The 15,392-nt window shown below is 45.4% G+C and overlaps 1 protein-coding gene across 1 annotated transcript in view; it reads right to left on the reverse strand.

Moving 5' to 3' along the window:
• Nucleotides 1-15,392, reverse strand: part of BCL2L12 (BCL2 like 12) — a 35,007-nt gene that overhangs the window by 12,995 nt on the left and 6,620 nt on the right. Inside the window, exons 2-4 of the mRNA XM_040433920.1 lie at nucleotides 8,712-8,895; nucleotides 7,792-8,417; nucleotides 4,197-4,328 (exon numbers count right to left, since the gene is read on the reverse strand). Of these exons, the coding sequence (XP_040289854.1) occupies nucleotides 4,197-4,328; nucleotides 7,792-8,417; nucleotides 8,712-8,881 (928 nt within the window). The 5' untranslated portion in view covers nucleotides 8,882-8,895. The remainder of the gene's footprint in view (nucleotides 1-4,196; nucleotides 4,329-7,791; nucleotides 8,418-8,711; nucleotides 8,896-15,392) is intronic.

Consider the following 15,392-nt stretch of genomic DNA (forward strand, 5'->3'; position numbering starts at 1 on the left):
ATCCCCGTTGCGGCCTGCTATTGGTTGACCGCCACCCAAATACCCCCACACGTCGCTGGATGTTTTGATCCGCACCAAGGGGAGATGCAGCAGCGGCCGTACGGGGAGCAGGAGCGATGTGGGTGTCGGGGAGCGAGGTAAGTGCACTGGCATTGTAGGGGTTGGATAACCCCTTTAAACAGAGTAGGTTCCTGCCTGGACTAGGGTCAACTTGCCAGGGTAGGTGGGCTCAGATATTTTTTTGAACAAAATTATATTTTCCAACCTCATATTTACCATTTCCAATATATAGATTTTGCATTTAGAGTTTTGAAAATACTGTTATGTTCGGTCTTTCTTTAATTGTGGCCCTGCACATGCGCACTTATTTATCATATCGTGCAGGATATCTTTATCATTTTTGCGTCTGTCCTTTTCCTTTCCAGTCTTATATAATCTGTAAGTCCAGCCTGCCGGGGTGTTTATCTCTACATCAGTCGGTATTCTTCCAGGTGTCAATTTGAATTCCTTTCATGGATCTTATTCTTTATTGCAGTTACTGGTGGTTGAAGGGTAGAGTATCATAATGGACTGTACTGTGCCAATTCCCTCCATAAAGCCTCATTCACACGTCAGTGTTTTGTCATTAATTTCCATCAGTGATTGTGAGACAAAACCAGGATTGGAGCCTCCACAGACATAAGGTGTAAGGGAAAGACCTGCACCTGTTCTGTGTTTAGAGCCGCACCTGGTTTTGGTTCAAAATCAGGTTCTTCAAGGCACTTTAATAGCTAGAAATATAGGGCAGCCTAGTGTTGGAATGCCAGATGCAGAGACCTTATTATAGACACCCGCCCTCTATTCCTCTGTATTTTGAAATGTTGTGCACAGGAACAGTAATTGATAATGCCATTAAAGCCGCCTTTATTAACATCATCCTCTTAGCCTGTATATTTCAAAGTCAAACAGACAGTCTTTCACTAATATGACCACTAGAGGGCGCAGTGGTACACATGTGCCTTGTTCAGAACACTGCCATTGTGGTGGGACATCTATTCCAGCACTAGGATGCCCTATACCAGTGATGGCTAACCTCCGTCACTCCAGCTGTGGTAAAACTACAACTCCCAGCATGCTCCATTCATTTGTATAGAGTTCTGAGAACAGCCAAGCAAGTGTGCATCTTGGGAGTTGTAGTTTTACCACAGCTGGAGTGCCGGAGGTCAGCCATCACAGCCCTATACTATTATCTATTACGCCATATGGATTTAGACGGGCGGCTGATTGTCGGGAAGGAAGTGTACCTTCCTGACAGTCGGCTGCTTGTTCAGTAAAGATCGCACATTCACGGGACGGGAGATCACTAGAACGATCCCTCGTCCTCATACAGAATCATGGCTTCTGAGCAGAAGAATGCTGTTTAGATTGCACGATCCGCTGCTCAGAAGCCATGATTGGTGGTGCCTGCACAAGTGACAGGATCACTGATGAACGAGCTTTTCGCTCGTTCATCGGGTGATTGACGGCACATTTAGACGGCCATTTAACTGTCCGCATCAACGGATGTTTCCAATAAAATCTGGACGATTATTGGTGCATCTAAATGCACTTTTAGGGTCCTCTGAAGACCCTGATACTATGAGAAAGGGGAAATGCGTTGGGACTGTTCACTTATGTTTTAGGGCCATCCAGTGACTGCATAGGTGACAGCCTCCGTGGTGCGGGGGCACCCTTATCAGAGCGGTTACTCTGCAGTTAGGTAGGGTGGATAGGCGCAGGACAGTCCATTATGATAATCTACCCTTAAACCCACAGTAACTGTGACAGAGAATAAGATGCGTGAAATACAGACTGCCTTTGAGGTGAATACCTCGGCTGGACTTACAGGTTATACAAGACTGGCACACAGTGGCACTGGGATTCCATGACAGAGGACTAACTAGCCGCCAATCTTCTCGTCACTTCTTGATATCTAGGATGTGCTCCCGATCTAAGTTATTTTAGATATCTGCGTTTAGACATATATTTTTGTTTTCTGATAATATATCTATTAAAAGGTGGAGTTTTTTGCAGTGATAGTGTATTAAATTTGACACCTACGGGATATCTTTATTGTACAGTGATATGTGTATGTGCAGCTGCTCTCCCCTCACTTTGGGGGTCCCATTCTGGAGGTAGGAGCAGGTCCCGGAGGTGGGACCGACACCTACCTGACATTTATGGCATAGCCTAGTGATATCCCACAAATGTTGAGATGGGATACCCCTTTAACTACAGGAAGGAAAAAAATACATCTAGGCAAAAGCATACATAACAGCTCGCAGAACACTTTAAGGTTATGTAAAGCAGCTCCAGAGAAGCAACCCAAACTAGTGGGTATGCCATAAATATCTTAGATGGGAATACCTCTTTTACCGCTGAGTAAAACTGACAGACTGGGTTATGCCAAGCACAGAGTACATGGAGGTGGCGCAACACAGGGTTTCATTCCTGCACTGCCCCCCATGCAGCCCCTAACAAACCGACAGTCCTACCTGGGTTGCTTCAAGTTGCTTAGGCTACTTTCACACTAGCGTTGTTTGAATCCGCCAGGCAGTTCCGGCAAATAGCATGCAAACTGATAGCCTTTTTTCCGGATCCGCTAGACAGATCTGGTGAAATAAGAGATCCGTCTTATCCGGTATCCAGTATTTAATTTTTTTTCAAAGATCAAAGGCGAAACCAGCTCCTCCTATATCCCGACGCACGCGCAGACCAGAAAACCGGATCCGGCGATGCGGAAATTTCCGAAACACTTGGTACCGGATCAGGGATTAATACATCTCTATAGAAATTAATGCCGGATCCAGCAAGTGCGGTATTGATCCAGGATTTTGTCCGTAAAAATACTGCAGCATGCTGCGGTATTCTGTCCGGTCAAATACCGTAAAAGTGACGGAACGGAAGACATCCTGATGCATACTGAATGGATTGCTTTCCATTCCGAATGCATTAGGACAAAACTGATGCGTTTTTTTCAATACCGGAAAAGAATAACGCTAGTGTGAAAGTACCCTAAACCACCTGGTTTGGCCCAGTCCAGCTCCAGCAGTGGGAAAACTAGCTAACTTGGGGGGGGAGGCTGCTTTAGATGCTGCTATCTCCTGAATGGTAGCAGCTAGAAACATGCTGGTCTTGTTTGAAAGCTTTTAGACAATACCAGAATGACAGCAATATGTTCAGTACAGGGGAAGATATCACTGAAAGAAATTGGGATGCTGTGAATGCAGCTGAAAGTGAAAGTAAAAGCAGGTTTTACCCGCGAATATTTCCACCTCGATTTCTAACAGTGATTTCTCCTCTGTTGCTTGGACTTTAGCTGTCATTGTGGTATGTATGTCAGCTTTCAAACAAGACCAGTTGCATGTTTCTAGCTGCTATCATTCAGGAGATATCACCATCTAAAGCAGCACTCCCCCCTCCAGTTACCTACTTTTACCACTGCCGAGCTGGACTCCGGCAAAACAGTTAGGTGGTTAAAGGAGTACTCCAGTTAGACAATCTATGCCTGATCCACTGGATAGATAATAACTGTTAGATTGTTGGACCCCCCCACCGATCAGGAGAATGGGGTCCCATTCTCTTGTATCTCTGAAGTGGTATGTTTTTCACACTATGAGACTGCCAAGGATAGCCGAGTGCCGTACTCAGGGACCTCCAGAAGTCCCCTAGAGATGAATGGAGCAGAAGCACGTATATATCGTTGTCTGCTCGCATTTATCATCCATTCTGTAATGACAGCACTCCATCCTCTGCCTCAGAAAGACGCAACCTTCTTTACACCATTATGGGGGAGATTTATCAAAACTGGTGAAAAGGAAAACTGGCTTAGTTGCCCATAGCAACCAATCAGATTCCACCTTTCATTTTCCAAAGCGGCTCTGAAAAATGAAAGGCAGAATCTGATTGGTTTCTATGAGAACTAAGTCAGTTTTCCTTTACTCCAGTTTTGATAAATCTTCCCCGTGGTCTTTCTGAACTATGTCTGCGCCCTCTTGGTTGGTTGTGCACCCGTGCTCTAAAGGGGCACACAAGACACTACAACTAAAAACAAAGGTCATCCATTAGAAACAACCTGGACGTGTACTAGAATAGTCGCCAGTACAGACTGACCATGGGAAAGTGGAAAAGATACAAAGTAGGTCCATTCTTCTAAGAAATCAGAAACATCATCATACCTTCTACATTGAATACTGGAGAAGCAACACTAATCTTCGGGGGCTCCAGGGGACTCTTCAGCTTTTTGTGTTTGAGCAAGGTCTCCAGCTTCTGTGCAGCCAAGGAGAAAATCTCAGAGTCTTCAAGTCTCCCTAATAATACAGTGATAGAAGAGCATGGAGGTCAGTACAGTTCACTAGTGAGCCTTTACCGTTTTCATCCCCACCTTGTGAGAGCCAGAAGCCTTATGTGGCCTGACTACGGCAATACCAAAATAATACTACTACTTTTGCACTTTGAAATCATAAAAAAATAATAATCACTTGTATAGGTGCCCCCCTGCCAAGACAACCCACCATCATCTTGTGATAGCGTTGCAGCATGGGTGGGGGATGATGAGGTGAGAGTGGCCACCCTATCTCTGTATAATCACTTGGATGCTGCCGCTGTTATTGACCACAGCATGTACGGGATGGGATCGGGGTCATCTTCGATTCTGGTTGTTGCAGCAGGAGTCATCTGTATATCACAGCTGGCCCTCGCTGCGGATGGCACAGGCTCAGCTCCTGAGCCCGCATCATTCACATGATGTAGCTGAACTTCGCAGTACAGTTTCATCATATTGCAGGAAGGGGATTTAACCTTAAAAGGGGTATTCCAGCAGAATTCATTGGACAGGTCCAATTGCCCCTACTAATTGGTAAAACCCAATCTACCTCCAGCCCACGAGGTGCTTCTGTGGAGCGGCTGCTTCATACAACTCTATTGAGGTTACAGGAACAGCTTTGCTGTGTGTCAAGGTGGGACCAGGAAGCAGACACCGGCAGGGGATCAGTAATCGGGTGTATTCCCTCTTATTTTTTATACCACTTTGAGCTGTGCATTTTAACCCATTAGTGACATAGCTAATTTTACACTGCTCATCCTGTTTTCCTGCAGTCATAACTTTCTTTTATTTTTTCTTCAATTTAGCTGTATGAGACCTCGAATTTTGCGGGATGTGTTGTAGGATTTTTCAGGAACCATTTTGGAGTACATATATGTGTATTAAATAACCTACTTTTAGGGGGAAAGATAAAAAAATACCAAAACAAACAAACAGCAATTTTAACATTGTTTTGTGGGATTTATTTTTACAGCGTTCATTGTGTGGTATAAATAACATAATACGGTAACTTTATTCCATGGGTCACTACTTATGAAGATGTTGCCAAATTTACACTTTTTTTTAAATATTTTTTCTCACCTATACTACAGGCTGTCAGCAGTCTCTCTGCTCCCCCTCCTCCTCCAGCTGAGATCACAGCCAGCAGAAGGGTCAAGGGCTGCTTTAAAGCCGTTGTCCATCGTCCGGATAGGTCATCAATATCTGATTGTGGGGGTCCAACACCCGGGACCCCCGCTGATCAGCTGTGCAAGTGCCGCTTCCTTGTCATTACACTATGTCTCATCTTCTATGGAGCGGGGGCGTAGCTTAATTACATGTACCCGCTCAGGAGCAGTTACTTGTATTACACTGCACTTCCGAGACGAAGTGCAGTGTAATGAAGAGGAACCGGCACTCGCATGCAGTGCCCCCTCCTCTTCAAATAGCTGATCAGCAGGGGTCCCAGGTGTCTGACCACTACCGATCAGATATTGATGACCTATCCTGATGATGGGTCATCAATATTAACAGCTGGACAACCCCTTTCACACGGGCGAGTATTTTGCGCGGATGCGATGCGTGAGTTGAACGCATTGCACCCGCACTGAATCCGGACCCATTCATTTCTATGGGGCTGTTCACATGAGCGGTGATTTTCATGCATCACTTGTGCGTTGCGTGAAAATCGCAGCAAGCTCTATTTTGTGCGTTTTTCACGCAACGCAGGCCCCATAGAAGTGAATGGGGCTGCGTGAAAATCGCAAGCATCCGCAAGCAAGTGCGGATGCGGTGCGATTTTCACGCATGGTTGCTAGGAGACTATCGGGATGGGGACCCGATCTTTATTATTTTCCCTTATAACATGGTTATAAGGGAAAATAATAGCATTCTGAATACAGAATGCTAAGGCTACTTTCACACTTGCGGCAGGACGGATCCGACATGCTGTTCACCATGTCGGATCCGTCCTGCGGCTATTTCCGCCGGACTAAAATTACTGCATGTCAGGTTTTTTAGTCCGGCGGCTTTCGCCGTGCACCGCCGGAGCTCCGCCCCCGTCCCCATTATAGTCAATGGGGACGGAGCGGCGGCCAGGCGAAATAGCCACAGGACGGATCCGACATGGTGAACAGCATGTCGGATCCGTCCTGCCGCAAATGTGAAACTAGGCTAAGTAAAATAGCGTTGGAGCGGTTAAAAAAAATAAAAAATAATAATTTAACTCACCTTAATCCACTTGATCGCACAGCCGGCATCTCTTCTGACTTCTTTCTTTGCTCTGTGCAGGAACAGGACCTGTGGTGACGTAACTCCGTTCATCACATGATCCATCACGTGATCTTTTACCATGGGGATGGATCATGTGATGGACCATGTGATGACCGGAGTGACGCAGGTCCTGTTCCTGCACAGAGCAAAGAAAGAAGTCAGAAGAGATGACGGCTGCGCGATCAAGTGGATTAAGGTGAGTTAAATTATTATATATTTTTTTTTAACCCCTCCAGCGCTATTTTACTTAGCATTCTGTATTCACAATGCTATTATTTTCCCTTATAACCATGTTATAAGGGAAAATAATACAATCTACAGAACACCGTGAAGAAGTTCGGGTTTGGGTACCGAACATGCGCGATTTTTCTCACGCGAGTGCAAAACGCATTTCAATGTTTTGCACTCGCGCAGAAAAATCGCGCATGTTCCCGCAATGCACCCGCACCTTTTCCCGCAACGCCCGTCTGAAAGAGGCCTAAGTCTCCATATGTTGGGCTGGGTAAAAGCTAGACATTTTATTAGAAAACTAACAATCTAGGAATCACAGCATTATCTTCGCTTCTAAAAAAATTGCTGACCTATGCTCAGGATTTCAGCAGTTTGAAAGCTGGCAGTTTTATGCTTTAAAACAAGACCAGAATCATAGTATTATCTCCTTTACATCAGGAGATATAGCTGTTAGAAATCTGGCCAGGAGTGAAAGCAGCTTAAACCCGCTTTCACTTCCAGTTGCTACCACTCTCAACCCAATTTCTAACAGCTATATCTCCTGATGTAGAGGAGATAATACTATGATCCTAGTCTTGTTTTAAAGCATAACACTGTTAGCTTTCAAACTGCTGAAATCCTGAGCATAGGTCAGCAATATTGTTAGTCCTAGACAAGACCTTAAAAGAGTAGCTTAAAAAATGTATCCTTTAGATGGGACCAAGCCATCTTTGGCCTTTTGGACTGCACAAAATGCTACTTTTCATGGGCTAACACCTATAATCTTCATGAATGTCAGTTTGGAGGAACGTGCATTGTACCATTACACATATATGTGTATATTGCATGTTGCTATCCAGCCCTTGCCTCAGCAAGAGGTTCTTCCAACCAGAATTTGCCAAAAATGCACAGCAAAGATATATATTGTACAGGAGGTCTGGAGGAAAACATAGGAAAAGTTTAATAAAAAGACAAAAATATATTCTTACCAGTTTCCTGAGCAGGATGTTCCTCATAACAGGATTTCACAGGTAGAAAGTCAGGCCTGGTAGGCTTGGAGTCTGTACCCACAGGAGCTTCTTTGTGTGTTTTCTTCTTAAACAGTCTTTTCATGGAGAAGGAACGACTTAGCTTTTTTGATGTTCCATTTGGCAAGTGCTTCTCATGAGAGTCCATTTCATACTGCAATTCTTTTGGCAAAGAAACTGTAGAGGACCCCACAGTACAGGCAAGTAAGGGGTTAGGTGACTTGGGACGTTTCCAGGAATCCCCTTTGGCCGCACCTTTCCCATGATGTTCGAGTATGGAATCAATAGAGTCTCTGGATTTACTGTGAATACTTCCATTCCTTTCTTTTGGTGTTCCAGACTTCTCCTTGGTTTGGCTATTTTTCTTCAGCAGCTTCTTAATGTTAGTTTTGAAACCATGCTTTGTCTCCTCTACCCGATTGATATCTTCGTGTATGGAATTCCAGGTACCATGATTCCCCCAAGTTGACTGCTCACCAAATGTTGGGCTCCTGCTTCTTTCATCCTTTTGAGACTCCTTGCTTCTTTTTCGATCTGACTTTTTTGTTTTCTTTGGAAACAATTCTTTACTTTCATCATGGCTCACCCTTGAGAGGAAAAAAACAAAGACATTCTGTGAACCTGTAGGAGCATCACCCAAATCACCAACTTGTGTGACATCTGCAAGTCCTTGTATCCACTTCACTTAGCACCATAATTTCCTCAAGAAAAATTGCTAAATGATGTGCATTGCAAGGAGATCCACATAAATTAGAGATTTCTAATGCAATATTGAATCTATCTAGTTACAAAAGCTTCTCCCCCCAGCCCAGTTTGATCACCATGTCAGGCAGTAAGACAAAGTCTTGTATAGGGAGCATTAAAACGATGAGAGGCTGTACCTGTGAGAATACTTCTTAGGGTCATGGTATGTGCGCCCCACATGTCCTAGATGTCTTCCCTCCTCCTGATTCAAGGATCTTTTTAAAAAGGCTTCCAAGACACACTTTGTTTCTGCTTTCACCTTTATTAGGCTGAGGTCATCATGTGTGGGCTTTTCCGTGGTATCCATTCCACATCACTGCTCTAAAATACAGGAACCCAGGGATAAGCAGACAATTATTAGAAATTATAGAAGTTAGAAGAGTAGGACCACCAGGTAAGGCCTCCAGGTAAGGCCTCATTCACACGTACGTGGATTTTCATGGACCACGGTCCATGAAAATCCATCCTGCTGAGTGCACGGCACCATTAATTGCTATGACGCCGTGCGCTTCATGCCGCCGCTGTACAGTAATACACTCGTATGATCTATACGATTGTATTACTGTAAAGCGGCGGCAGCACTAAACGCACGGCGTCATAGCAACCATTGACGCCGTGTGCTCATGCACTCAGCAGGATGGGATTTCACGGACCGTGGTCCGTGAAAATCCACGTATGTGTGAATGAGGCCTAACTTCATAAGATCGTGTGCAGTTTGGGAAACATGGCCCCTGTGTCGGCTGCATCTCCTGGACTGATGGACGTTCATCTGACCTGGACTTACTGCATCATGGTTATTTATGATACAGTGAGGTCATATCTGACTATGGGTCTGTTGTACTGTACAATCACTATGATGCAGTGAGTTTGGGTCAGTTGAGCCACCATTGGTCTGAATGATGCAGCCGAAACGAAGGCCATGTTTCCCAGACTACAAGATTGCCTGCATGCGTGCAGATGCTTATGATCACACATGCTATATGTACTGAAAAAAATACTAACATAAAATGTATATATCTCTACGACTACATGTTATATAATCATTTCATACATCTATGCAGGTATAAGTCTGCAAAGGAAGTTACATCTTAGGCTACTTTCACACTTGCATTTGTAATTCCGGTATTGAGATCCAGCAGAGGATCTCAATATCGCAATTAAACGGATACGTTTTGATTTTGCACATCAGGATGCATCCGTTGCGTTAGGATGCGGTTGTGTGAAATCGAAACGAAAAAAAAAAACTAATCCGTCACTACATACATTGAAAGTCAATTGGTGACCAGATCCATCACCATTGACTTAAATTGTTTGAGTGCCGGATCAGTTTGCAACGGTTTTGTGTCCGGTCACAAAACGCAATGCTGCCGAAACAGATCTCTTTCCATTCAGAATGCATGGGGATTTTTTTCCGGTATTGAGATCCGGAAAACGACAACGCAAGTGTGAAAGTAGCCTAAGCTTCATGAGAGTTTGAAGGGGTTTTCTCATTTTACTGGCTACCATTACTTTATGATCGGTGGGGTTCCGACGACTAGGACTCCCACAGGTCCAGAAAATGAAGGGGCTACAGAATGGTGCAGTGCTGCAACCCGCTCACGATTTTATCCCTGCATAGCGGCGCCTGGCACCCGCTGCACAATCCATTCCAGTGAATGGGGATGGCTGCAGTTTCCTGCACAGGCGGGTGACTGGGAGCAGGAAAAACTTAGATGCATAAAGCAGCACTGTGCCCCCTTTATTCTTAGGATTGGTGGGGGTCCCAGAGCTTGGCTCTTCGTGGATCCTACAGTGATGACAAATCATAAGGTGCCCGCAATCTGTTTCGTTTCTAATTTGTTTTATTATTTACAAAATATACAAAAAAGTAAAAGAAAATAAGTATTAGGTATTAATATTCCCATATCCCCACCCCGCCGATCCCTATCAGAGCACCTTCCAAACCTTCTACACAACCTTTTTTTACCCTGCCATCTCCGTAATGCCACAGCAGTCTGTTTTACTTAAGATAATAATCCTGGGGCATCTTTTCTTACAGCTCTGCATTGTACAGTGCCTCTTTTATTCCTACTGGAAATGTATTTGTCACGGACGTTCCCGTGGCAGGTACCAGGAGATCGGAGAGACTGGCAACTTGTGGGTTAAATTGACAAGTTCACTGTGGATCTTATTGTGTCTGTGTTTTGGTGAATGCCACACCCCTTGCTTCAGGTGTTGCTTGTTGGTAAATTACCTTTCCCATAAGTAGCCGCTTCTCACTCTTGGAGGTGTGGTTTATAGATTTTCTTCCTGCCTTCTAACTAGCTGGTCGGTTGTACTCTGTGGTGCTTCTGGAGTTGCCAGTTTTCTACTTTCAGGTAAGTCTTGTCATTTCTTATTGTTTTGTGTTTGTTATATTACCTCTTGTTTGTATCTGGGCCTGAGACAGAGACTTACATTCGTCCATCTGGGGAGGAATCGGTTGTCTCTGGTCCTAACCTTATTTCAGGGCCTTATAGGGATATAAGGGCCTAGGTATACAGCATATTAATATTCCTACCTTTTAAGGTCTATTCATATTGATAGGAAGTTAGGGCCCGGATTAGGGTTGTTTAGGAGGTGACCTGTTCCTTCCCTAGTTTCCAGGCCCAGTTACTGTTCCCCTTCCCTCCTGTGTTTAGTGTGGAGTTTTTCCCCCCACACTGATCGTGACAGTATTTATAAATTGACAACTAGGTATTGCTAATAGGTTGTATCAGTGTCAGCAGTGATTGGACAGGATGGGACTATATAATGACATGCCTCCTTGGCAAAGGGAATATTACCCCCTAAGTGTTCAGTTTATACATACAATTCTAGGAGTAATCTCATAAGAACGGCAAAATGCAGAGTTCTAAGAAAAGATGCTCCAGAATTACTGTACTTCAAGAGGAACAGAAGACCAACTTCCCAATGATTTTTTTCCAAAGGAGCTGTCAAAAATGAAAGATGGAACCTCATTGGTTGCTATGGGTAACACCGGTTTGATAAATCTCCCCCACTGTGTGTATGTATGTTACAGTGACAGGTGACGTCATTAAGAGAAGGTACATGTCCCCCAGAATCCTGTCATATGTGTCTTTGGCTCCAGGGACTGTGTAGATGGTAATGGAAAACTCAGACATTGCAAGAATTGACTGGTTGGGAAAACCAGAGGAAAGGGTCTTGGACTGGGGAGGAGCAGGGTGGGCTCCTGTTTAGTAAGTGCTCGGACGGGCAGTTTTTGTTTTTTCTGTTTATTGCCCGATATGTAAAAGACAGTGTGTTGGTTGCCTCTAGACGTGGAGAATAAAACACAGGCAAGCCTGATGTGGACTTTTCCGATGTGTTGTAAAACCTGCTTTGTCTACCTCTCCTGATGCCAATCCTCACAATATATTTCGACATCCAGGAAATGCTGCTCAGCTAATTACTGGTCCTAGCAGAGTCCGCTGGAGAGCAGCCTGGGACAGGCAGTGCCAGGTGGCACAGTAAGGATTTTTTTGTTATTCTTTAACTCTTTCCAACCTCTGTTAAACATGTGCTCAGAAAACCCCTTTTAAATTAGGCCAATATCCTCAAGGTCCGTTGCGACACCACAGACAAATGTAAGCAGGGATTTCCCCATTGTACAGGGGCAGGTCCCCCTGACTGATTGCACGCAGATCCTTGGAATGGCTGATCTAGGGTGTGACGTGAAGATGGCAGGAAAAGGAATTTGCATAGTCGTCTAGAGACTCTTCCTTGTGATACTCTGCCCTCTTTAATTACATCAGAATTACAGTAATAGAAGATTGGAAACCTACACTGATGTAGACAGACCGTGGCAAACTAATGTGGAGGAGGGTACAGTAAAGGGTCATTACCCGCTTCCATCTATGAAGCTGATTTATGGCTAGCACAGCGTACTGTTATGTGTATTGCCAGCTGTGCCACCAGCAATGGCGGGTTCAGCTGACAGTCTAATGTGTACGAGGAGCCCCCAACTCCCCCCCCCCCCCCCCCACAGATGGAGCCAGGGAAAGAAGGCAATGTGAATATCTCCGTCCGATCCTTTTGTTTTCCCAGTAGATAAGACGCCACCAGATGTGTCTGGCAGCAGCTTCCAGCACTCATGGCTGAGATCAGAATACCCGCCATATGTGGCAGCAATTATAAGCTGTGCCACACTGTTGCCATTACTCGGGGACTATGGGCACAGCACAGCTCGCAGTCCTACACTGTTTCCATAACTGGAGGACTATGGGCAGAGCACAGCTCGCAGTACTACACTGTTTGCATTACTGGAGGACTATGGGCACAGCACAGCTCGCAGTCCTACACTGTTTGCATTACTGGAGGACTATGGGCAGAGCACAGCTCGCAGTCCTACACTGTTTGCATTACTGGAGGACTATGGGCAGAGCACAGCTCGCAGTCCTACACTGTTTGCATTACTGGAGGACTATGGGCAGAGCACAGCTCGCAGTCCTACACTGTTTGCATTACTGGAGGACTATGGGCACAGCACAGCTCGCAGTCCTACACTGTTTGCATTACTGGAGGACTATGGGCACAGCACAGCTCGCAGTCCTACACTGTTTGCATTACTGGAGGACTATGGGCACAGCACAGCTCGCAGTCCTACACTGTTTCCATAACTGGAGGACTATGGGCACAGCTCGCAGTACTACACTATTTCCATTACTCGAGGACTATGGGCACAGCACAGCTCGCAGTCCTACACTGTTTGCATTACTGGAGGACTATGGGCACAGCACAGCTCGCAGTACTACACTGTTTCCATAACTGGAGGACTATGGGCAGAGCACAGCTCGCAGTCCTACACTGTTTCCATAACTGGAGGACTATGGGCAGAGCACAGCTCGCAGTCCTACACTGTTTCCATAACTGGAGGACTATGGGCAGAGCACAGCTCGCAGTCCTACACTGTTTCCATAACTGGAGGACTATGGGCAGAGCACAGCTCGCAGTCCTACACTGTTTCCATAACTGGAAGACTATGAGCACAGCTGTGATATGTGTACACCCTTGGAGCTGTATACACAAAAATAGTAGATTTTTATTATTTTAGACTGTTTGCTACAATTTTTACTGGCACTTTACATCAATACAATTTAGTTGCAGAAATGCGGATATCCTCCAGTGAAGAGTAGAAATACATGCTGGTCATCTCAATGGAGGCACAAGCTTTTTCTGCAAAACAAGCAGGAATGTCATCGGGCTGGTTTTCTGCATACAACAAATTCTAAGAAAAGAGGTACAAATGGTAAAGTTTTCATAACGTCAGCAGAGCTTGTATCGCCTGCACATAAGGCCTCTTTCACACTTGCGTTGTCCGGATCCGTCGTGCACTCCATTTGCCGGAGGTGCCCGCCGGATCCGTAACAACGCAAGTGAACTGAAAGCATTTGAAGACGGATCCATCTTCAAAATGCATTCAGTGTTACTATGGCACCCAGGACGCTATTAAAGTCCTGGTTGCCATAGTAGTAGTGGGGAGCGGTATACTTACAGTCCGTGCGGCTCCCGGGGCGCTTCAGAGTGACGTCAGAGCGCCCCATGCGCATGGATGACGTGATCCATGCGATCACGTCATCCATGCGCGTGGGGCGCCCTGACGTCACTCTGGAGCGCCCCGGGAGCCGCACGGACTGTAAGTACACTGCTCCCCCGCTCCCCACTACACTTTACCATGGCAAACAGGACTTTAGTGTCCTGGGAGCCATGGTAACCATTCAGAAAAAGCTAAACGTCGGATCCGATAATGCGCCGAAACAACGTTTAGCTTAAGGCCGGATCAGGATTAATGCCTTTCAATGGGCATTAATTCCGGATCCGGCCTTGCGGCAAGTGTTCAGGATTTTTGGCCGGAGCAAAAAGCGCAGCATGCTGCGGTATTTTCTCCGGCCAAAAAACGTTCCGGTCCGGAACTGAAGGCATCCTGAACGGATTTCTCTCCATTCAGAATGCATGGGGATAATCCTGATCAGGATTCTTCCGGCATAGAGCCCCGACGACGGAACTCTATGCCGGAAAAGAACAACGCAAGTGTGAAAGAGCCCTAACTCCCAGCAGAACAGCGACCTATCCCAAACTGGAAGCCTCATTGTCTTTGATGGCCATGGACACGTTCAGCCGCAGAGCCTCCTAAGGCTTGTGCCCGTAAAGCCTCACGCATGAAACCACGTGCAGATTTGCAAAATACAGATACCTTCCATGTGCATTCTGTATTTTTTGCACTCCCATGAACAGAAAGGTCTATTCTCATCCGCAATACGGACTAGAATAGGAACTGCTCTGAGATTTGTGGACCGGGCACGCAGATCTGCAAAAAAATAAAAAATAAACAGCTGTATGTATTGGCCCATAGATAAGAATGGTTCTGGATGCCATACATGAAAAAAGATATAGCACATTGAAGAAAAATACGGCCGAGTGCTTAGCCCTTATTATAGGCAGGAAGACATACTACTAAAGAGGAGATTGACTTTATTTCCAGAAACAGCGCCACTCTGGTGTCTGGGATGTGTCTGGTATTGCAGTTCAACCCCATTAACTACAACCGGGGATGAGCTGCAATACCACACACGGTGCTGTTTTTTTTTTTTTTCTTCCTAATCTTGTGCAATCCCTTTAAAACTCGCTCCACTATTACAACTAGGGATGAGCGAATAGACTTCGGATGAAACATCCGAGGTCTATTCGCATAAACCTTTTTTCTAATACTATACGGAGCAGGAGCATTAGAATGTATTGGCTCCGATGAGCCAAAGTTATTGCTTCGCGAAGTCTCGAAGACTTCGCACAATAACTTCATA

This window comes from Bufo bufo, chromosome 1 (assembly GCF_905171765.1).
Source record: "Bufo bufo chromosome 1, aBufBuf1.1, whole genome shotgun sequence".
Taxonomy (NCBI): Eukaryota; Metazoa; Chordata; class Amphibia; order Anura; family Bufonidae; genus Bufo; species Bufo bufo.